The sequence below is a fragment of the Dermacentor andersoni genome, chromosome 4 (assembly GCF_023375885.2).
Source record: "Dermacentor andersoni chromosome 4, qqDerAnde1_hic_scaffold, whole genome shotgun sequence".
NCBI classification, from domain to species: domain Eukaryota; kingdom Metazoa; phylum Arthropoda; class Arachnida; order Ixodida; family Ixodidae; genus Dermacentor; species Dermacentor andersoni.
Window position 1 is genome coordinate 71,252,649 of NC_092817.1, and position 21,714 is coordinate 71,274,362.

General features: G+C 48.7%; 3 protein-coding genes across 3 annotated transcripts; 1 reads left to right on the plus strand and 2 right to left on the minus strand.

Annotated features, from left to right (window-relative positions):
• Positions 1-3,050: 3,050 nt before the first annotated feature.
• LOC129386225 (uncharacterized) lies at positions 3,051-9,640 on the minus strand. The gene is made up of 2 exons (XM_055073901.2): positions 9,361-9,640; positions 3,051-7,081 (listed from the first exon to the last, which is right to left on the minus strand). Exon 2 carries the CDS (start codon positions 7,019-7,021, stop codon positions 3,224-3,226), a length of 3,798 nt encoding a protein of 1,265 aa, XP_054929876.2. The 5' UTR covers positions 7,022-7,081; positions 9,361-9,640; the 3' UTR covers positions 3,051-3,223.
• A 5,983-nt stretch (positions 9,641-15,623) lies between these two features.
• LOC126536765 (neprilysin-1-like) lies at positions 15,624-18,238 on the plus strand. The gene has a single exon (XM_050183771.3). It carries the CDS (start codon positions 15,624-15,626, stop codon positions 17,655-17,657), a length of 2,034 nt encoding a protein of 677 aa, XP_050039728.2. The 3' UTR covers positions 17,658-18,238.
• A 939-nt stretch (positions 18,239-19,177) lies between these two features.
• Positions 19,178-21,709, minus strand: LOC140217234 (uncharacterized). The gene is made up of 2 exons (XM_072287617.1): positions 21,686-21,709; positions 19,178-20,632 (listed from the first exon to the last, which is right to left on the minus strand). Exons 1-2 carry the CDS (start codon positions 21,707-21,709, stop codon positions 19,841-19,843), a joined length of 816 nt encoding a protein of 271 aa, XP_072143718.1. The 3' UTR covers positions 19,178-19,840.
• Between the last annotated feature and the right edge of the window lie 5 nt (positions 21,710-21,714).

The window sequence follows — 21,714 nt, forward strand, 5'->3', positions numbered from 1 at the left end:
TTCACATGCTTGCGAGCCAAGCAATAATTGAGACGTTCACTAATTAAAACAGTTAATTAATTAATACTTCGTGTTGAAAAAATACTCGCTGTAAGTACACGTGACTGCCGCTACTATGCAGTCGGTACGATTTCTCTAGAGCTCTTGGTTTTTTTAAAAATCTTGGTCCAAGTTAACTGGGACACCCGGTATAATCGTTGCTGGTCGGTGCTCTTGGCTTATCCAATGCACTTTTCCAATCTATTTAAGAAGAGGTAAGTCAAAGCTAAAGCTGTGTCTGTGCGTAGTATTGCAGGGACCCTTTAGCAGCTTACCGTAGCTGCGCAATGTTCGATCAAGCTGTATCAGATGTCCGGTTCGACTAATACGACTCCCTGTGTGCGGTAGCTACGTAGTTCGCTATTTCAGCGATACTGTGCAATTCACTTCTCATGACCTTTTGCTCGTACGCTCTGCTGAATGAGGCAGCGTTCGTTTCACACGAGGTGACCGCTGCCTGTGCGGCGCTTTTCGGAGATGAGTGCGATGACCGCGACTGAGGATTTCGTATTACCACTTGACATTCACTGGTCGCAGCGGACGCAGTTTGGGTATTGCAGAGCCCCTATAGTGGAAGAGTTTTAGCCAAATATTTAGTTTGTTGACGTATAGGGTTATTCATACCGCTTCGTAGAAATGAATACGAAACGAATTAGAAAACTGTTTTCGTAGGATTTTTTTTCCGTGTTTGAGCACAATATTTAATCAGAACAGGTCAGTAGGAAGGCCGCCGTGACATCCCTGACGAGCGACGTTGCCGTAGGTTTCTCGTCGACGCCGCAAGAGCGTTTCCTCACGCAAGTTACAGCGCGTCCAAACGTTGAAAAAAATAGCACGCGCCAATTGAAGGGCCGACGGCTCATTCTCCGCTAAACGGCCTTAACGGACGTGTCATTAGTGCTGATTAAACCAGAATCAGAAATGCAGCAATGTCAAAAGAGGAGCGCAAAGCGGCATAGGTAAAAACAACAACAACAACAACAGCAAAAAAGAAAGAAAACTGTGGTGTGGGACCAATAACTGGAACTTCAAGAACAGAGGGAGCGCTGCGCCTTTCCAGGATGCAATTGCTTGTCTCGCGTGTAAATCAAAGAAGCACGTTCCCTCTGGCTGCTCGTGTGGCAGTGGAATGAAAGCAGTGGGAGCACGATAACTCTCGAAAATAGCTTTTAATTTGACATGTTTAGGTGTTCACCAATAGTAGTTGCCAGGCTCCACTCTCGTTCAGAGTGAAAGCGAACTATTGGCATAAGAAGTAAAAATTAATAGCACACACGTGGAAGAAAAAAATGCACGCACATGTGTAGGAAGCAAACGTGACAAATTAGGCACCTAACGAGTCACGCATGCATGGCCGGTAGTTTGCAAAAGTCGGGGAAGGTTGCGGTGACTCGGGGGTGCGTATACGTGAAGTTGGAAGCTTGGTCCTTTCTGTAACTACGACCGGGGGACGCGCGTATATTTTGTGGCATTTAAGCTGTATGCGGAGCGCGAAAAGAAAGCCGAGTGCTTCCTTTGAAATTCTTGTTTACTGAACAAAACTTTTACAAACTGAACAAATAAATTGAATAAAGCGAAAAATCGACTCTTTACATAGGGGCGTCAAATTTAAACACACAGAAAAAAAAAGAGAGAGAGAAAGCCAGAGAGAGAGGGCTTATCCCGTGCTTTGTACCCACCATCAAATTACTCAGCTCGGCTGCTCTGCGGAGAATTCCCAAGAACGAACCCGAACAAAACACTCTTTAAGGAAGGAATAACAAAAGGGCCTGGGTCGTTGAACATAGACAAACCCCTTGCCGATTACTTGCGAACCACAGACGTCAGTTCCGTAAAGGATGAATGCTGACAAAAACAAATAGACAAAGGAAACGATACAAATGTTGCCAATACCAAAAAGAAAGAAAGAACACGCTCTAAACACGATAACAAAAAATAAAGAATGCGTGTTCATTGAAAAATTTCTTAGTTCTTTTCTTTAGTACCTAGCTCAGATGTGTCTCTTGAAACGGTTGCAAAGTCACGAGGTTATGATGGCACGCAGCGCACACTAGCTACAACACTGCAAAATAAAAAAAAAATGGCGCTTTGTTAGCAGAAGAAACGAACAGGGCCTATAGCAGAGACTTAGCTGCGTCTTTGCAAGCGCGATGGAGTGACGAGCACTCCTCTCAATTTTTTCTTATTGCTTATAACATTGTTTTCATGTGGTTTGGTTCTTTCAATCACGTTGTACTCCCGCGCTTTACTTGCGTCTCGTCTGTTCTTAACTTACGTTGTTGCCACAAATGGCGTACGTGCGACATTTCCAATTCAATTACAGCGTCCCAACGTAGAGAATCAATGTGTGAACAGCGAAGGATGGTATGCGGTGGAAGGTGCAAAATCGATTCTGACCAGCTGGCGTTGATCGGCGCACGTCAGAACGTTGGCACACAGGCTATATAGCGGCCGAAGTTACGAAGAGTAATGCTGTGTAGCCTGAGCATCGCATCATCTAAGGGCAAGAATTATAAGCTTCTTTTGTCGGACTGTCAATATGTGGTCTGATAATTGTATTGCGCTGGAATTCAGCAACCGGTGGCCAGGGAGCAGGATGAGCCACACAAGGCATGCAGTGTCATGCGCCGTTCAGCAACGACTCGTGCCAAGTCTTTCTCCGCAGACTTTGTTATCACATGACGGTTTCAACATCATAGTTACTCACGTCGTTACGCAATGCAATAGGCCGGAACGCACTATTCAGCAGGAAAAAACTATAGAAAGGGGGTGCGAAATGCGTAACCTGCAAAGAGACTACTGCCATCTTCGATGCAGAAACTCGGTTTTCGACGAGCTTAAGTGAGGATGGCCTCGGATAAACGAAGAGAAGAGGAGGCATTATGACACAAAGTTCGCGACTCACCGGTAAACAGTCAATCGTCTCGCTATGCATTTCTTGTGTACGTAGTCAGTCAGTCAGACCTTAGTGTATATGGTTTAAATTATCAAGCAAATTCAATGACAGTCAGTTTTCCATGACGCTCACACATCGGTTTATTGATATCAAACGACCGGCTGTTAAGTGAAAGCTCGCAGTGGCAGGTGAGGACGTTCGGTTTATGTTTGGAAACATGATGTTTATGAGAAAGAGCTGGAAGAAACACACCCTCCCGGCTCTCTTTTTGGTCACGCTTCCTGCCTGTCAATACCCTGCGCCGTCGTGGCTTTTACCAACCCTGAAGACCCGCCCCTCGAAGCTGATGAAGTGTGGCGCGCCCCCGTTTCCGCCACTCACCTCGATACCGGCGTTTTCAAGAGTCTTACGCACCGCGTTCCAGTTCCAACGGCGCAACGGCAGCACCCGCGCCAGCTGTTCTAGTTCTTTTGGCACACGGTACGGCCTTCCCTTTCTGTCCGCGAACACGCTGACGCTGAATCTGATCGGGAACTTAACCAGCCGGCCACCGCGAACGCGCATGCCGTAGAACATGCCTTTTTCATCCACCTTCAATTTGTGGCCCGCTCGGTGAAGCGCTGCGATGAGTTCGCCGTACTGGAAGCCAGGCAGGAGCTTGGGCAGGCGGCCGACGTCGTCAGGTACCACGAACTGGTGACCGCGGATGGCAACGCGGAACCTATTCGAACTGTCGTCACCGCTGCCTTGGGCGTAACTTGTAGGTGCTTTCTTTTGGTGGGTAATTTTGCCGCCATTGCTAGGCACCGGGATTACTCTACCCTGTATTACGAAAGAGACGATATCGTCGCCGCTCGGCGTGAGATTCACTTTGACGCCGTTCGACTGCAGAGTCTTGACGAGCAGAGGAATGACTTCAGGACCGCTTGCGCGAACGACCATTACCAGGTCCTTGGCGTCCTTAGGAAGGTGGTACCAACGGCCGTTGAAGTTGACGCTTACTACTGACCCCGGTATACCACCTGTGCCTGGACTATGGAATGTACGCTCCGGATTCAAGGGAAACGTTTGCTTCTCGCCGTTGAAGCTCAGTGTCGCTTGGCCGGGTCCCTTGCGGACGTCAACGCCGAGCGTTTTCAGGTTGCCCAGGATCTTGTCGATAGCGGCTTCATTTCTGACAGTACGAAGCAGTTTGACGATGCGTGGAATGTCTTGCGGTATCCTGTACGTGACGCCGCTTATGCTGAACAGCATGCGAATGCCCACAGGAAGTTTGATGACTTCGTATCCTTTGTGGGCCGTCTGCAGCACGCCGTCGGGTCCTGGCACAAGCCTGTATCCTGAATTCTGAATCGTGCGGAGGAACTGATCCAGCGGTATCTTGCGTTCCTGGATTAGGCGAACAAGTTTGTGATTGTCCCTTGGCAGCATTAGGCGGTGGCCTCCAACTTCTATACTTGTTTTAGGTTGCGGTTTGATCAGATAGCGCTTCCCGTTGAACTCAATAGCGGTGACGTCGTGGTTCGGACCGCGAACCGGGATTATTCCGTAGTTATTGTAGAGGACGGTGAGGACGTCGGTGGGCACGCCGTGTCGCTCCAGCTGTGTAACGATGGATGGAAGATCGCGTGGTATTAGGTAGTCTCGTCCTCCCAACTTGATTCGGAAGCGAATGGCTACCGGGAAAGGAATACGAACGCCATCCCTCTCGATGCCCACGACATTTCCAGTTTCATTGTCGACGACCACCGGCACCTTGGATCTCTGGAGGGCACTAATGAGTTCGCCTACTACCTGGCTGTCTGGTTGTGCCAAAATCCTTTCAAGGTCTGCAGGAATGTTGTACCTTCTTCCACGGATAAAGACGGGAACAGGTGTCACAGAGCGTACGGGAAAGTTCCTTCCTCGAAACTTTATTGACCTTATTTCTCCAGAAGGCGATCTCTGAGGCCGTGCGCCGAATGTCTCAAGAATTGGTAGGATGTTGTGAAATAGCTGGGGTCGTTTTTCGATGGTTCTTACCAGCTCTTCCATGTCATTCGGAAGTGTGAAAGGACGCCCGTTTACGATGATTCTCGGAGCAACAGAGTGCGGCAGTTCAGTTTTTTTGTCAAACAGCGTGAATGACGAAACCCAGCCTCTGTTATCGGGCGTCAGTGTTCCACCAAGCTGGCGAATTGCTGTTGTTATTGCGGGAAGTTGCTCAGGATGCTGGGAGGCGAAGGTGGCAAGCTTGTCGGCGTCTCGCGGCAAGGTGAAAGTGCGGTGACTGATTCTTACAGAGAAGGCCACGGTGATCGGCCTAGCAAGGTTGGCCCGTTCTCCGTTGATAGTGACGTGATCAAATGGCCTTCTTAAGTCTGGAAACCTCACTCCTTTATTAACTAGTATTTTGTAAACAGGCACGAATAAACTAGGATTATCTTCCAGATACTTAAGGTATGAACGGACGTCCCCAGGAACACGCTCATCTTTAGGTGGAACTTTAAGGTGATCTGGAACGCTGACTTCTGGAGTTTTCTCGTTTGTCTCAGGAGTTGGAAGTTCATCGGTAGGACGAGCTGGTTGCGGTTCCGGCTCACTGGAAGGCCAGAAACCTGAAGGTTTCGCAAAATTGGAATCGGGACTTCTGGTTGGATGAGAAGGGACGAGATTTGCCTTGGAAAAGGTGGGATTAAAACCACCTGAACTGGAAGGCTCGGAAGAGCCTTCAGGACTAAAGTTATCAGGGTTGCTGGGTTTTTCAGATTCACTTGGACCGAATGGTTGGTTATCTCCTGGTATACTCTCTTCAGGCTTTGACGAGCTGTCCGGCTTCAATGTTTTAGAACTGAACGGAAAGTCGTTCTGAGGGCCTGATTCACTTGGACTGAAGGGTTTTTTATCTCCTGGTATACTCTCTCCAGGCTTGGAAGAGCTGTCCGGCTTCAATGTTTTAGAACTGAACGGAAAGTCGTTCTGAGGGCCTGATTCACTTGGACTGAAGGGTTTTTTATCTCCTGGTATACTCTCTCCAGGCTTTGAAGAGCTGTCCGGCTTCAATGTTTTAGAACTGAACGGAAAGTCATTCTGAGGGCGGCCTGATTTACTTGGACTGAAGGGTTCGTTATCCCCTGGTATACTCTCTCCAGGCTCTGAAGTGCCGTGAGGCTTGAATTTTTTAGAATTTGACGGAAAGTCATTCTGAGGGCCTGAAGGTAGGGACTCTTCGGGGCTTGATTGATCAGAAGCCCCAGGTAACGACGGTTTCTGGGCTCCTTTTAAAAACGGCTCAGTCTTTTTCGAACGCGGAAACTTCTCAGTTGGACTGGTCGGTTCAAATTCTACAGATTCAGAAGATACAATATCGCTAGGAACCTGCTCCTCTGGTTTCCCGAAAAATTGCGGTTTTGAGCGTTTAGAGCCGACACTCTTGGAATCCAGGGGCCCTTCTGGCCTGGAAGGTTGGTCATTTGACGGCCTGGAAGTTTCAGGATTGAACGGTTTTGTAAAGAAAAATTCAGGAGATTCGGAAGCCTGTGGACTGTTCTGTGGTTTGCGTTGTCCAGGGACACGTGTCAATGGACCCGATGTGTCAGAACCAACTGGTTTTTTAAAAGGCCGAGGCTGTGAAGGGCGAAACTGGTCAGGAAGGCGAGACAAAGGGGCGTCTAGTACTGTCGTATGCTGCGGGTTACCTCCAGGCGTTACGGCTTCTTCCTGCAAATCCGGAGACGAGAATCGCTGCTTTCCGTATGGCAAAGATGTCGGTCCTCGTTTCCGAAGTATATCCAGAAAGACAGTTGACAGCTCCGGAAAATTATTGAGTGCGTTTCGCATCTGGGATTTGACTTTCGAAGGTACAGGAACCTTCTTCCCGTCGATGGTTATCTCGTCGTCTGGCGATGATGTCCAAGTCTCGGTGAGATCATTTATAATTTTGCCCACCTTCTTGGCGGCCGGGCCACCGATCACCTTCACGCCCTTCTCGGTGGGCACGACGAACGTTCCTACGCACTCCAGAGGGCACTGAAAGTGGCAGTGACCAGTATGGAACGATGCCAACAACGGCAGCAGTGCAACCTGCAGCCGCCGGAGAGCGAACATTGTCTTCGAGTTGAAGATGTGTGTTTGCAGCGCTAGCAGACGGACGCCTCCGGCCGCACTCTGAAACAGATTAGCGCGTAAATCCACCTTCAGTTTGGTCGCCTGGATAACGATTATCGTGCTAGCTTAGGAAAGTAACACTAAATTAGCTTGTCGTGGTAGAATCCGGGACGTTTAGCAATATCCATCTGCTTTTTTTTTTTGTCGCGACGCAGAACTGACGTGCTTGCTCCTGGGCTGGCTGGACACAGTGGTCATACTGCAAGTGAAGCGTAAAGAACAGGGGCGGATCGAGAGTACAATAAATGCGCTGTGCTCGATTCTGAAACTTTCGGTCCGTCAAATGACCAACCTCCCAGACTCGACGGGCCTAGTTTTTTCGGCCCTAAAGGCTCAAACAAGCGCTCTCGTTGCATTCTCCATCTGTCCCTGTCTTTTGCGCTTCGCTTGCAGTATATCGTACCAGCAAGGCCGAATTTCTATCCTCATAATGGTCATTTCGTAACTGTAAAGATAATTCAAGTAACTAAGTAAAACGTATTAGTGTACTAGTGTACGCATTATAATACATATTTATATAAGTGCTATAGCCTGGAGGAATGTGTGCCGCAAAATGTTATTACATAACTTCTGACGGTTTTGGCAAAAACTTGGCGCGTAATCGATCATGTCACCTTCCTATAGCAGACGACATAAACAAAGGCAACAGACAACAGCAGTGCAATGAAAACCCTCCGCATAAACGCACTTGTCCAGAAATGAGGAAGATCCCGTCTTAATGGTCGAGCAACCGTCCAGCAGCCGCGGATTGAGGAGTGCTTAGAAAGCCTCCTTTCGTTAAGTATTCTCCTTGGACACCCCTCTTTTCTTTTTATCCCTGCAAGACGAACAGCTTGGCCAAGTCAGTGACTTTCACCTTTGACAAAGTGCGAGCTCTTGGTTTCCGCAATCGCTTAAATTTTTTAATTTCCTTAATTTTTTTTTAATTTAATTTTTAATTTCCTAATCCTCCACCTAATGTAATAAATCACTGAATGAGAGCTTTTCGTGATTCGTATGCGAAACCAATAATAAAATGTGACGCCAACTCAGAGTGAAATGGGAACGTATTTGGTAAGGATAGCTTGACTTGCGATGCTAATAATTTCTTGTCATGCGTAGCCGCGAGCCACTGACGAAGGGTAAAACAAAACGAAAAATGAAATGAATCTTTGCAAAATGTGGCTCCTGGATAGTTTTTTATATCTACGGACGTAAAATCAGCCTTTCGTTCTATATATAGCCTGCACGTGCGTATCCTCCGTGCCAGTGTCGCATCACGCTTTCGCATTATAACATTCAGGTTCTTAGTTGTATATTGGTTCGCCAAAGTCGCAAATAGAGAATTGAATGCGTCAGGACAATTGAAGCTACAAGCTCCGCGGAAAACCTTGAAGTAAGAAAATGATCGCCCGTAGCCTGAAGGCTGAAAGTACATCCGTCGAGCGTAGTTTGGCTGGCTTGTATGTGAAGTAATGTCGAAAAGTGATGACCCCTTTCATAGTGCGTCGTCAGGGATTTTGCTTACAACAGTTGAATCTACATAAAGCAGTAGGATTACGAGCATAGACACAAATTTGACTAAGCTCGCTGCTTTCTAATGCGTTCGAATACACCTACCCCCATTCCGCTCTCATTTGAATCTTTCAATATTTTAGTAGCTTTTAACTTGGCAATCCAGCTGCGATCGTACCATGATTTAAAACACATCTCGTTGGTTTAGTTGGTTGGGCATAGGTCACAAGTAAAGTGCGATTAGATGGAGGAATGCGACGCGACAACACGCTGGAAAGGCTCGTAGAAATATATATGAACAAAATCAGAAACGCTTTTTTTGTTCCTTCAAGTAGTCCTAAGAAATCTGTTCAGCTAGCCGCGCGCATCCAGCAGTGTGAAGATTCCAAGAGCTGTGTCTCGTCACAGTTTTAAGTTCTTACTTGGTTTGTGCACGCTGCCTGTATTTGTTCGTACCGTTACGCTCCTTTATTCTAACCTAACTGTCGCTTGCACTTGCATTGCTCACTTTAGTGAAAGCCAGAACACGAATGACACCCGATACTACTATTAATTCATCGTTACGGACGTACTGCAACATGGTCCTATTAGCGTCTTCAATTAAGCGCTGTTGCCAGCTGCGTTAAAAGGGCCTCTAGATAAAAGACTTTTCTGCTAATGAAGCTCGATGAAAGCAACCGCCTACTGAAACGGCGACGTCGTTCCGCTCGGACAAGCTCCCGTCACCATTTACACGCCCAGCGTCTTCGTACGTACATACAAGCCGTGCGTTCATACACACTTACGTCTATAGCGTTGACGTCCCAAGCTCCAGCAGTCTCTCGTAGTGCCGCCTGCTGCCGCCGGCCTCCTTATTGTATTGCTAGCGGAGCCAGCGGCTCCAAGCCGCAGATAAATCTGCGTCCACACGAAGTGGATCGTTGCGTAAAGAAGAAGAAGCTGCTGCTCGGAGACTGTTCAACAGTTCCTTGTGGTATTAGCCCGAGGGGGGGCCTCCCCCTTGTCTGCAAGATCGACCTCTTGTGTCTGGCCGTTCTCTTCCCCCAGTCAGCATGCAGACGCTCGCGTTCATACTCGCTCTTCTATTAAGAGCAGCTTTGTTTATTGGCCGGAGGGACTCGCGGAAATACGGTGCCGCGGCACTTGACAGCTCCGCTAGCTCCGCGTCAGCCGCCTTCAATGGCCGCCCTAACGAACTCTCGCCGCGAGCCAGCCGCCATCGCGGCTGTTGCGCCGCCGCGCCAATCTCGCGTGAGACGTGAAGAAGAGAGGTTTAGGAGGAGAGGGGGCCTGAATGGGGGTCTGCCTGTTGTCTTCGAAGTACTGTGCAGCGACGTGGAGCCCGAGCTCGCGTCATTCAGCCACGACAGCGATCGGGGCATAGCGTTGATATCTCTCGTGCAGCGCTGTGTCTAACTGCAACACATTTTTATTGCACGCCTGACGACACCGACGGCGAGCAGCACGTTTCGAGAATCCAAATTTTGTGAGACACAGTCACCGAACCCTTCTCTGTGTTGGCCTGGCATGGCCTTTGATCGCTTTTCCGTCCCCGTCACGTGACCGTAACTGCGTGCGCAGCTCGGGTCTGTTTGACATCTCCAAACTCGTTGCGATGCTCGTTCACGCGGTGAGATCTCGCAACATTTATATTGTCTATTGCGGGAACTGTGGGTGTCTTGATACAGGATGCTTCTGCAAACAAAAGCAGAGTGCAAGGGGAAGGGGAATATACATAGATGGCACTGCTGACAGATGCTATCAAAAGAACGTACAAACAGGTTTTCAGAAATTGGTTCGCACATTTGGAAACCTACCCATTGAACGGTTCGATTTATTCATCTAACAGACACCGGCGATGACATCAGACACAAACGAAGAGTTTTGAATTAGAGAGGATGCAAACGCCATATTTGGCGCTGCTGCGCTTTCGCTGCTGCGAGTGCATGGCTACTCTTCCTACGCTTCGTCGTACAGCCAAACCCGCTTCGTCGTAACAGCCATGCCTAATGCGCTGTCAAAGACTTGTTGCACACCAGTCACCTACATGAAGTGGAATGAAAGAGCATAAATCCTTTTCGCCTTTCACTTCGCCCGTTCACGCTCCATTATGGCCGGATAATGCGCATCCGCAATGAACGCCGTCTGCACCCATGGTAAACGCAAACGAATGCTTGAGACATGTGGTCTGACACAGAGCTTCGTTGTTACAGGTAGGCTGTTTGTAAGCAAGCTCAACCAACGCTGCAGTGCCGAGTATAGGCGAAGAGAGCTGACGCCATACAGTGGCCATCCATACATCTTCTTTCTGTCGTATCCGCTACTTTCAATGAAGCAGAAAAGAATGAAAACCTTTTCTTCCGACCAAACTCGTATCATTTTGTAGTTGGTCGTTCCACGCCTAGATCACTAGCCTAATGAGTACAGTTAGTACGACGACTATCTATTTTTGTCTGTATCGAAAATGACAGCAGTGTCCCTGCATCAGCGTCACGTATTGCGGTAACGTTGATGTGGCACGTGAGTGGAAGTTACAGAGTTGCATTAGGCAAACCCTGTGCCCTGTGTCTCTCGGCGTCTGCTAGGTAGCGCCAGTGAAGGTTTAAGCCCCAGGGCATATCTCATTGCTCCCTTACCAGCGTCAGATTATTATAAAACAAAAGCAAAAAAAAAAGATAAATATTTGTACACGCTATATCGCTGTTCGTATAAGAAGAAGCGCCAGCCAGTTGATATAACGGACGTGAAAACACGGCGAGGAGCCGACTAATGACAAACGCTTCTTACAGAGAAAAAGCCTTGTAAATTACGCCCTAGACAGAGTTTAGGCGTCGTATGAAGTAGAGACTTTTTTTTTTTTTCGCGTAAGAAGTGACAGGGAACCGCAGTGCGAGGGAATTCCGTATCGCAGGTGCGATAAACTGGAGTATTGTGCGTGGAGGTTTGCTCAAGACAAACCAGATGATTCGGTGCTTAGTATGGACATCCGAGAGGCTCGCAGGCACTGTGACGTTGCACCGGCATATGTGTTCATACAGGCGTCACAAGGGCTGCACAGTATTAACCATGCGGTGCGTCCTGGGGGGCTAATCTCCTTCGTGACGAGAACAGCGGCACCGCTGGGAGAAAGGGTTGTTGCGAAGGCGAGAGGGCGCGTTTCGTTAAGTCTGGCCATTGTTGCTGCCCGAGCCGGAAAATTGAGATTCATTTTTTTTTTTTTTGCGCTTCCGAGCGAGCACGCGCTTATGTATTGGTTTGGGCTAAAGTACGACGTCGTCGCCGAGACTCGCGACATACGTTATGCGCGGCGCGATGCATGCAAGACGCCGTATGTAATGAATTCGACATTGTGTCGTTTATGCGTGCATCGCGCGCGTAGCGCTTGTGAACGAAAAAAAAAAAAGAAAAAAAGGTGGCGCATGCGTTTTGGGTATATACATTATTATTTCTTTTCGTTTAGTTAGGACGAGTAACCGAGTGGTGCATGCTTTTCCCTGTTTGTTGCTTTTTGCTATCCGTTCATTCGCGAGGTTTTTCAGGTATAGAGTCCCTGATGGCGCGTTTTGTGGGATCTCGTTGCCTCGCGTAAAAGCCCGACGGCGTCGAATATATCTGTCATTGCAAGCATCTGCTGGAAGAGTACTTCAGGTGAAAAAAAAATTGCTGTTTTTGGATTCGCGGGACCTATACAAGGTGCTTATTTTCGCGTTTCCCTTCCGTGCGACAACGCCACCGCTTCCTTTTTGCTTCACTTTATTTTTCTTTTCAAGTCATCTGGATGACTATTATTTCATACTCCTTTTATTGGCTTAGCTTCGTGGTACTGTTTACGCAAGCAAAGCGTCGCTATTCGAGTGAGTGCGCGCGCGTGTGTGTGTAAGCCTACCTCATAAGTCTATATACAGCTCCTATCGCAACACCGGTGCCAAGGAATCGCTCGCGCTTGGTACGTAAGACGCAGTGACCACCATTTGCGTGGCTAGCTTGCGCAGCACAGCCGCGCTGTTGTCCCGGCCTTTGTCAATGGCAGCGTCAGGTGGTCGACAGGTCGCTGGCGCGTAACAAAAAAAAAAAAAAAAAAAAAAAAAAAAGCTTCAAGCCGACAGACCCGCCTAAGCGGTATGCCGAGACGGTCAATTTCTTTTGCCACGAAGATGAACGTAAATAAAAAAGTTCTCTAGATATTTTCTTTCTACCGCAAGCCCTATAACACAATTGTGATTGCGTATGTGGCACGTTTATAGCGAGCACCTCGCGATGTGAAATCGTTTATTCCCTGTCACTGGCTTGACATAGTAGGCCGTGTTCCCAGAGATCCTGGAGCTTAGGAAAATGGGCCACTCAAACTTTGTTGTCCTGTTTGGCTCGTTATTCACACAGTTCGTTTTTCATGTCCGAAGCTTCTCCACACGTGCCAGAACTTATCACGCGGTACTGTAGGCACACCCGCACTTCTCGTAATAATCGTGACTAACACCGTTCCATATATTGCATATTGTATGCTTTTCTGAGTGGCTCCGTAGTTTGTTGTTACGTGCAGCCGCATTCTCACTGCATCATCAGGGATGCTTGCTTCGACGCACACATTTTCGCAAGACCGGCGGTTGACGAGGTTGCAATGAAAACTCGGGATCGGGTGCACCGTACTTAAACAGTACGTTGTTCTCAAGAACTAACTAACTAACTAACTAACTAACTAACTAACTAACTAACTAACTAACTAACTAACTAACTAACTAACTAACTAACTAACTAACTAACTAACTAACTAACTAACTAACTAACTAACTAACTAACTAACTAACTAACTAACTAAACCTTCACTGCTGTTCACACACTTTTGAGATGAACCCAATGATGACAGAACTGGTGCTCTCAAACCAAGCACAAGTCGACGATCCAGTGCTCCGAATGTAACTCTTTTCGCATTTATGAAGTGGCTGACATGGAAGTAGAACATGCTGCATGGCTTCATTCACCTACTGCAAGAAGAATACAGTCGAAGAGGAGCGGGAACCCCAGAACAGTCGTGACAAGTAGAAATTTATCGCCAATATGTGGCAGCCTTCTAGTGATTAGATGTGTTCCAAGAGCGAAAACTTAGAATCGAATCGAACAGTAATCTCTGAAATATATGGACTTCGAATATCACATCGAATGCCAAATATATTTGGCTTATCGAGATTTAAAAAAGAGAACAAAGAAACATGGGGCGGAAAAGTGAAAAAAATTTACCGACGATTACGACACTCCCTCATGCGAAATTTGAGCGCATCTCTATACGTGTTTTCATTTCGCAATATATTGGCTGGCGCGTACAATCTGGCTCGTGCGGCACGTTGCAAACGCAGCGAAGTGTGGCGCGACTGCCTCGCTAATCGGAAGATCACGAGAGGCAGCGCACGGGTGAGGCGTCGGCGCCATTCATAGCAGCCGCCGCAGACAGACCTCCGCTCATGCAGTGCTTTTTTTCCCATACAGACAACGCGCGCTGCTCTGGCGCCATCTCGTAGCCGTCATCGCTGCAAAGACCGTCTTCCGCGGTACTACGCTTTTCTTCTCACGCTTTCGCCATACGCTCCTCCCCCGCTTTCCTCCTCGCGCTCTTTTCGCTATCGCCGTCTTTCATCTCTCGCTGTCCTCCGTGTTCGCTTTCATCCTTCACTGTGCTCGTTCGCTCGGTTACGAGGGGCAACGCCGATCTCGGTGCTCGCCCCAGGAAGGAGTGCGTAGGAGCTGCGCTCTAAAAAAAAATATGGTCCCGCATTCACAGAAGAAAGTTCTGATGGCGGACTGTCCATAAGAAAAGATGCCTGCAATCTTGATTATTGTACCATTAGTGAATATGGCAGGCGAATGGCGAAGAGCACTTACGTACAAAAAGCTTTGTGAATTCGACCCATTATTTATCTCCTTCCATGCACGTATTGATATTCTAAGTCCGTTCAATTGAACATCTTGTAAGTTTGCAATCTCACCAGAGTATCAGGTCAGTTTACGACGGTCATTTCAAGTAGCCAGTGAACCATGCGCATAGACCCTTTTCAGTGCAACAATGCTACAATAATGGCAGTAGCCTCGCATATTTAAGAAACCGAATATCAAATTTTTTAAATAGTAGATTGATTCGAAAGGACTAGTCGGTTCATATTCAAAATTTCGAATATTTCCGCACACCAAATTAGTTCTTGTGGCCTCAAATCAGCTCATATCACACGCACACGCACACGTAAACACATGCACACATAAGAACACAAATGTTATGCAATGTTCATAGCTAATGAATGCTCACTGTGCGCATATGCTTGTTACCAAACAATCGCTCCTACGATCTACGTGGAATTTAGCAAGAAAGCAGGGTACGTGCAACGCATAGAAGAAACAAAATAAAACCTTAGACGACTGTCGTCGGATAATATTTGCCATGAGATAAGCCTATCTCTTGCTCTTTTAAACATCTTGTTGTTCGTAGAGACTCATCTAATTTTACATTTGTGTGGCCGGTCCCGTTCTTGGGTATGTGCCATGTTGAAAAGGAATCAACACCAGTAATATACGAGGATCTAGATTTAATGTCTTTCTCTTCTTTTTTTACGTACCACTATCAAATATATGCATTCACACCTTGGTCTTCCGTTTTATTTTTATTTTCAATACATTATTCTTTGTTAGTTAAATTAAAAACAACTACTTCTTAACCAATCTACCGTAATTGGTAAATATCTTTGCTTGAAAACTAGAACAAAATTTAGTATACCCCTGAATCATTTTTAAGCATGCCCGATTCTTGGCCAAATCCTCAGAGTGGGCAGACGCCCATAGCTCTAAGGCCATCATCATCATCATCAACAAGTAGGCAAGGCACGCGCAAGCTGCGCAGGCGTAACAATACCGGAGCATGCAAAATGTCCAGGCCAGAGACAAACGAGACAGTGCTGAACAATCCTGTATTTAATCCTCAGGAAAAGCTAGCGGCAGCGACTGTGTCAGGCCTGCGCGCTCGTTAGGCACCACCAGTTTTGTTGCATCAATAGTACTCCGCTTCCTGATGACCTTTCTGCTAGGTGCCGCCATCGTGCTGTTGTACGTCGCAGAGGCGAACGACCGGTCTGCGAGTTCAGGGCGTGGCAAACCGTGCTATACCGCTGGTTGCCGCCGACTGGCGTACTTTCTGCGGGACTCCATCAACCGTTCCGCCGACCCGTGCAACGACTTCTACAACTACGTCTGCTCTAGAAGTGACTACACCGATACCTTTAAGAACATCAAGAACAAGACCATCGACAACCTTATTTCGCTCCTGCGCACGTCAGCGGTGCCCGAGCAAGGTCAATCGGCCGTTCAAAAGATGACGAGTCTGTTCCGTGCCTGCGTTTCTCTCGCGGAAGAGAACAGATACGAACATGGTGACGTAAAGGGCTTCCTGACGTCACTGAGCCTCTACGTGCCAACGTCACCGGACATATCGAGTGCGGACGACGACGATCGGAGCGATCCGCTGGATAGCATGCTGAAGCTATCGGTAGAGTATGGTTTGCACACGTTCTTATATTTCGGCTCGACCAGAAATGCAACCGCGGTGCGTTACCACCGACTGGCTTTGAGCGCCGAGTACGAGGCATGGTGCGGGAAGCGCGCCAACCTTACCGAATCTAACGACCTAACGGACTTCGTCACCGAGCACATCCGCGTACTCGCTCCGTCGCCTAGCCACCAGGACGTTCTCAGACTGAGTAAAATGTTCATTTCGCTCGAAAGCGAACTGATCGTCTTCATAGCGCACGCAAGGAAATCGTTAGAGCAGACCGGTCAGCTAACACCGCTGAAGATGAAAGTCCGGGAGCTCGCAAACTTCACGAGAAACGCCGTGAAATCCGAACGCTGGTTGTCCGCCATGAGACGATGGAGTGGAAGGAAGTCCAAGCAGGAGGACGCGGTCCTAGCGGAGCCCCTGGCTCTGTGGCTCGCTTGGCATCTGCTGGCACCCGGCCACTGGCACAACACCCGCCGCCTCATGACCTGGGACTTGCTGCGCCAAGTGGCGCCTTACGCGGGCGCCAACTTCTTGCCCCGCGGTGGGGCCGCTGGCGAACTGGACCGCTTTTGTGTAAATCGCGTCGCGAGCCAAGCGGCGCTGGCCACCATGGCCGTGCACCTATACCGTACGGCGACTCCACCTGTGCTGGCAGACACCGAGGACATGGCCAAGCGGCTTCGCGCCGCTTTCGTCAAAGAACTGGCCACTTCGGACTGGCTGCGAGGTGAACCGCAGAGCACGGCGATACGCAAAATGCGCGCCATGCGCATGACCATCGGATTTCCCGACGGTCTGTCCCGGCCCGAACAGCTCGACGAGTATTACTCCCAGTTGCCGGACCTGTGGAGCAGGCGGTCGCTGCGCTCGTGGCTGGAGCTTAAGCGCTTTCAGCGACTCAAGAGGCGCTTCTCGACGGTGAACGACGCGGACGTGCTGCGCGCCGGAAAGGTAAATGCCTACTACCTGTCGGGAAACTGGGTCTGGATGTCCGCGGGCCTCATGCAAGAGCCCATATACTTCGATCGCGCTCCGGACGCGTACAACTACGGCTCCCTAGGTCAAGCCATGGGCCACGAGATGATGCACGCGTACGACGTGGGCGGCCGCAAAGTGGACGACCAGGGTCGGCACCGCGACTGGTGGAATGACGAGACCAACAACCAGTACCAGGAGAACGCGCTCTGCATTCGCCGCAGTCACGAGCAGGTGGTGAGGGAGCGAACCCAGTGGCTACTGCGTGGCAAGCTGGACTCGGAGAACCTGGCCGACTTCGCCGGTGTGAGCGCGGCGGCACGGGCGTACCGATCGCTGCCGGCGAGCCGGCGCCTGACGACGGTGGCCGGCTTCAGGCCCGACCAACTCTTTTTCGTGGGCCACTGCGTGAAGTGGTGCGCACCCTTGGGCTCGCGTCGCCCCGGTTCACGGCACGCGAGTGCCCGATCGCGCTGCATCGTGCCCTTGATGCACACGCGCAAGTTTTCCAGGGCATTCCGGTGCGACAGGGGAAGCTACATGAACCCCAGTAGGAAATGTCGTTTCTGGTAGCACGGGGGAGTTTTTTTCAGTGCGGGACCTCACTGCTCCTTGGACCCACCTGAACCTTTTCAATGGCACCCGCGTTTCGCTGCTTGTGCTTCGTCAAATTGAAAGACGCTAGGTCTTATGCTGAAGACTGCGTGGTACAGATAAGGATGACGTTTTATTAGTAGAGATTTTAGTAGCAGAGTTTTCAATTCGGGGTCGCACTTGTACGTGTGAGCATCAGGGATGGTCATAGATGAGGTTAATGGAGTGACCGCTCTAGATTCTGCATGACCCGAGAGCGAGTTCACGTACAGCACGTGTTTTAATTGAAATAAAGACAGGTAAAAAGTCCATCCAAACATAAAATTTTTGGAGCGCGATCAGCATTTTTTTCAGAGTTGAGATGGCAAGAGGCACATCAGTGCCTTTGTGTGTGTTCGTGGTGTTTAGACAGGCGCGCAGAGACCTTGCGTAGTCCTTGGAAATAGACGGCGGGAAGTTCCCGACGTGCGATTGACGTTTGCCGACGCAATTCTGTTATTGTTCCCAACCAGGCATACTTGCCGAATGCTTACCTTTAATCTGTTCTAATGTATGCTCAAGAAAAAAAGACGTTTTCAATCCACGCATGCTATTCCTCTTGCAATGTTTTTTTTTATTATTATAGCCAACCAGTACTTCTTTCATCATCGCTGCAACGCAACGTCGAATAGTGGAAGTACGATAAAGGCGATTCGCGATCTTTTGCTAAATGAGGTGCGCTAGTGTTAGTCACAAGTGATAAGTAGCTGTGCCATAACTGTCCCGAGAATATCACATGGGTTCAATACGATGAGCAAAACGAGAACAAGGGAAAAGCGGGAGCCGACGTTTCGACAAGTGGGCCTGTATTTTTTAAAAAGACAAGCACACTTGTCGAAAGGATGGCACCTGCTTTTATCTTGTTCTCGTTTTGCTCATCTTGAATTTCCATCTCCCGTCTCCCCCGTCTTTTCTCTGGATTTCTGCACATGGGGGGTTCAATGTGTCATACGCTCAGTGCATGTTTCTAGACATTTAGAATTGCTCTTAGAATGCATGACACAGCACATACGGTACTTGATTGGTAAGACATTTAGCTACGACTTATGCACAGCGCGTATAACGTTCCAAACACATAAGCCACGAATAAAATAAAATGTTTAGCGAAGAGTATGACGAAGCGAGAGCTTCGCAGATTTTAAGAGACTTAAGGCCGCAATTCAGCAACCTATAACTTTTCACTAACACTTCTTATAACACAAACATAAGCGCTTCTGTGTCACCATTGAAGGCGGTTATCTGTAGGTATAGTTGGGAAATCAATAAACATAAAAAAGTGTAGAAAATAAGAGTATTTTGTGTAGAATACTGTGTACGTTACCGAAACACCATCAAAAGCTGTCCATCCGTTCGTCCGTCTGATGTATTTCGTTAGCGCATCGCATAAGAACGAATAGTCTGATTTACAATAATTGCGTACTCATCTTGGCACGAATTAATCTCCCTTTTGACTTTATGTAACCAACGTCAAGCCGATAACGCCTAGTTGCAGTGCTTGAGCTTGTTAACGGCGGTCTGTTCACCATCCCTGCTTCGCAGCAGGACTCTGTAAGCAAACTACGTCGTCTAAGGCCTCTGCACGAGCCTTCTCAAGCGTTCTTCGCTTGTTAGAGTAAAGGTAGTTTTAGACAAAGACGCAGTCATTCATTTCTAGCTTGCCGGAGTGGTACTAAATTGTGCTGCCAACAATGGCCCTTAACATTTCTCTCGCGTGACGAAACACAGGTCTTCATCTGTCGTCTGCGGATTTCCGTGTTTGTACTTCCACTAAAGTTTTCTGGCTGGCGAACATGGCGCCCGTTTTTTTGTCGTATGGACATATGCGCGCGCACATGTACAGAAATAGGAGCTCGCAACATTTATTATGAGGCGCCCAGGTGACGAGCACGGATCTGTCGAGAGGAGTTCCGGACGGCGGCAGTGCGCTGTGCCAGATGATGCACGGACGAGGGGCCGAGGGCTCAATAAACTCCCGTCTGGTTCGCATTATGTACGGCTTTTGAAACAAACAAGCATGCACGCATTCTTATACTTGCACGCACAATCTACTAAGCACGCATAGAGAAACTGAGACAGTTATCGGCTACGACAGTTCCGTGTGCTCTCCGCTGGACGTCGCCGCACTAGCCGAAGGCGGTGCTCATAGAGCTCGCGGTCGAGGTGGTGCCCACGTTCGGGTCGGCTGTGGCGCCACCGCCGTAGTCGCCTCCGCTGTCTGTGCGCAGAGCGGCGAGGCTGCCGCCGACGCAGGCGCCCAAAAGGAATGACGCGAACAAGGCGCCAGCGGCCCATAGTGTGAATCCCATGCCCGCAGTTCCGTCGTCGTCGGCGGTACCGTCCGAGCCGGTTGGCTCGCCGCCGCCTCCTTCTCCTCCTCCACTTCCTCCTCCACTTCCTCCACCTCTGGTTTCACCAGGAGGGATGGATGTTGTATCACTGCCATCGCTTTTTGGATACGGAGTCCCTTTCCTGTCAGGAAAGCCCTCGGGAGGTTGTACTGGTGGCGGTGGCGGCCGTACCGGCGGTTGCACAGGAGGTGGTGGTCGTACCGGTGGTGGCACCGGTGGTTGCTTAGGTGGTCGTCGTGGTCTTCCTGGTCTTCCTGGTCTTCCTGGTCGTCCTGGTCGTCCTGGTCGTCCTGGTGGTGGCACCGGTGGTTGCACTGGAGGTGGTGGTCGTACCGGTGGTTGTACTGGTGGTGGTGGCGGCTGTACCGGTGGTTGTATAGGTGGTCGTGGTCGTACCGGTGGTTGTACAGGGGGTGGTGGCGGCTGTACCGGCGGTTGTATAGGTGGTCGTGGTCGTACCGGTGGTTGTACTGGGGGTGGTGGCGGCTGTACCGGTGGTTGTATAGGTGGTCGTGGTCGTACCGGTGGTGGCACTGGTGGTCGTGCTGGTCGAGATCCACCACCTCTCTGCGTTTATCGGTCGAAGTCGAGGTAGTGTTCATTCATTCAGAAAAATGGAAGAGAATGAAGGAAATAACTGCTTATCGCATCACACATATTTAACAATTAGTTTGGCGCCTGAACTGCAGCTAGCAAAAAGAATAGGCAAATGAAATAGAGAGATCGGAGAAAGGAAGAATGAAAGAGCACAAGACAAAGAAATATACACGATTGCGTACATGTAAGACGCAAGTTTTTCAATATACCACGTGTTTCTGCGAATACCTCAAGCAATTTTTGAACTCGCTCGTAGCAGACAGCACAGTTCTACTCCTTGAGCTGGTCCATTCTAAGACGCGTACATTACTTGCACGAGAAATCAAAAAGCATCGTCGACTAATTAACAAGAACCACTAATTCAGTCATTACATAATTAGTTATTACCTTATGTCGATGGAATAATAATTAGTAGATTTTGTTAATTATCAGTTACGTATTGCAATTTCTCGTGCAAGTAATGTCCACCGCTTTGAGTAGACCAGCCTAAGGAGTATATTTGTGATATATGCCACAGGCAATTTTTTTAACAATTGTTTAAAGCTTTAACAATTGTTTAAAGGCATAACTTTAAGAGACAGAAAGAGAGCGGTTTGGATCAGAGAGCAAACGGGTATAGACGATATTCTAATTGACATTAAGAGAAGGAAATGGCGCTGAGCAGGTCATGTAATTCGCAGATTAGATAACAGCTGGACCATTAGGGTGACAGAATGGGTACCAAGAGAAAGGAAGCGCAGTAGAGGATGGCAGAAGACTAGGTGGTGCGACGAAATTAGGAAATTTGCGGGTGCTAGTTGGAATTGGTTGGCGCAGGACAGGGGTATTTGGAGATCGCAGGGAGGGGCCTGCGTCCTGCAGTCCTCCAAATAGGCTGATGATGATGATGAAATCTTCGTAGAAACACCTGATATTCGTAGTTAGTAGCGAAAGCATCAGAGTTCTTGTATCAAACTTTACCGATTTAAACTGATTTATTGTCGCTCTTGATAGCATCCTGTTGAATGGTTCTCTACCATGTACCTGTGCCATGCACCTACCATGCATCCCTA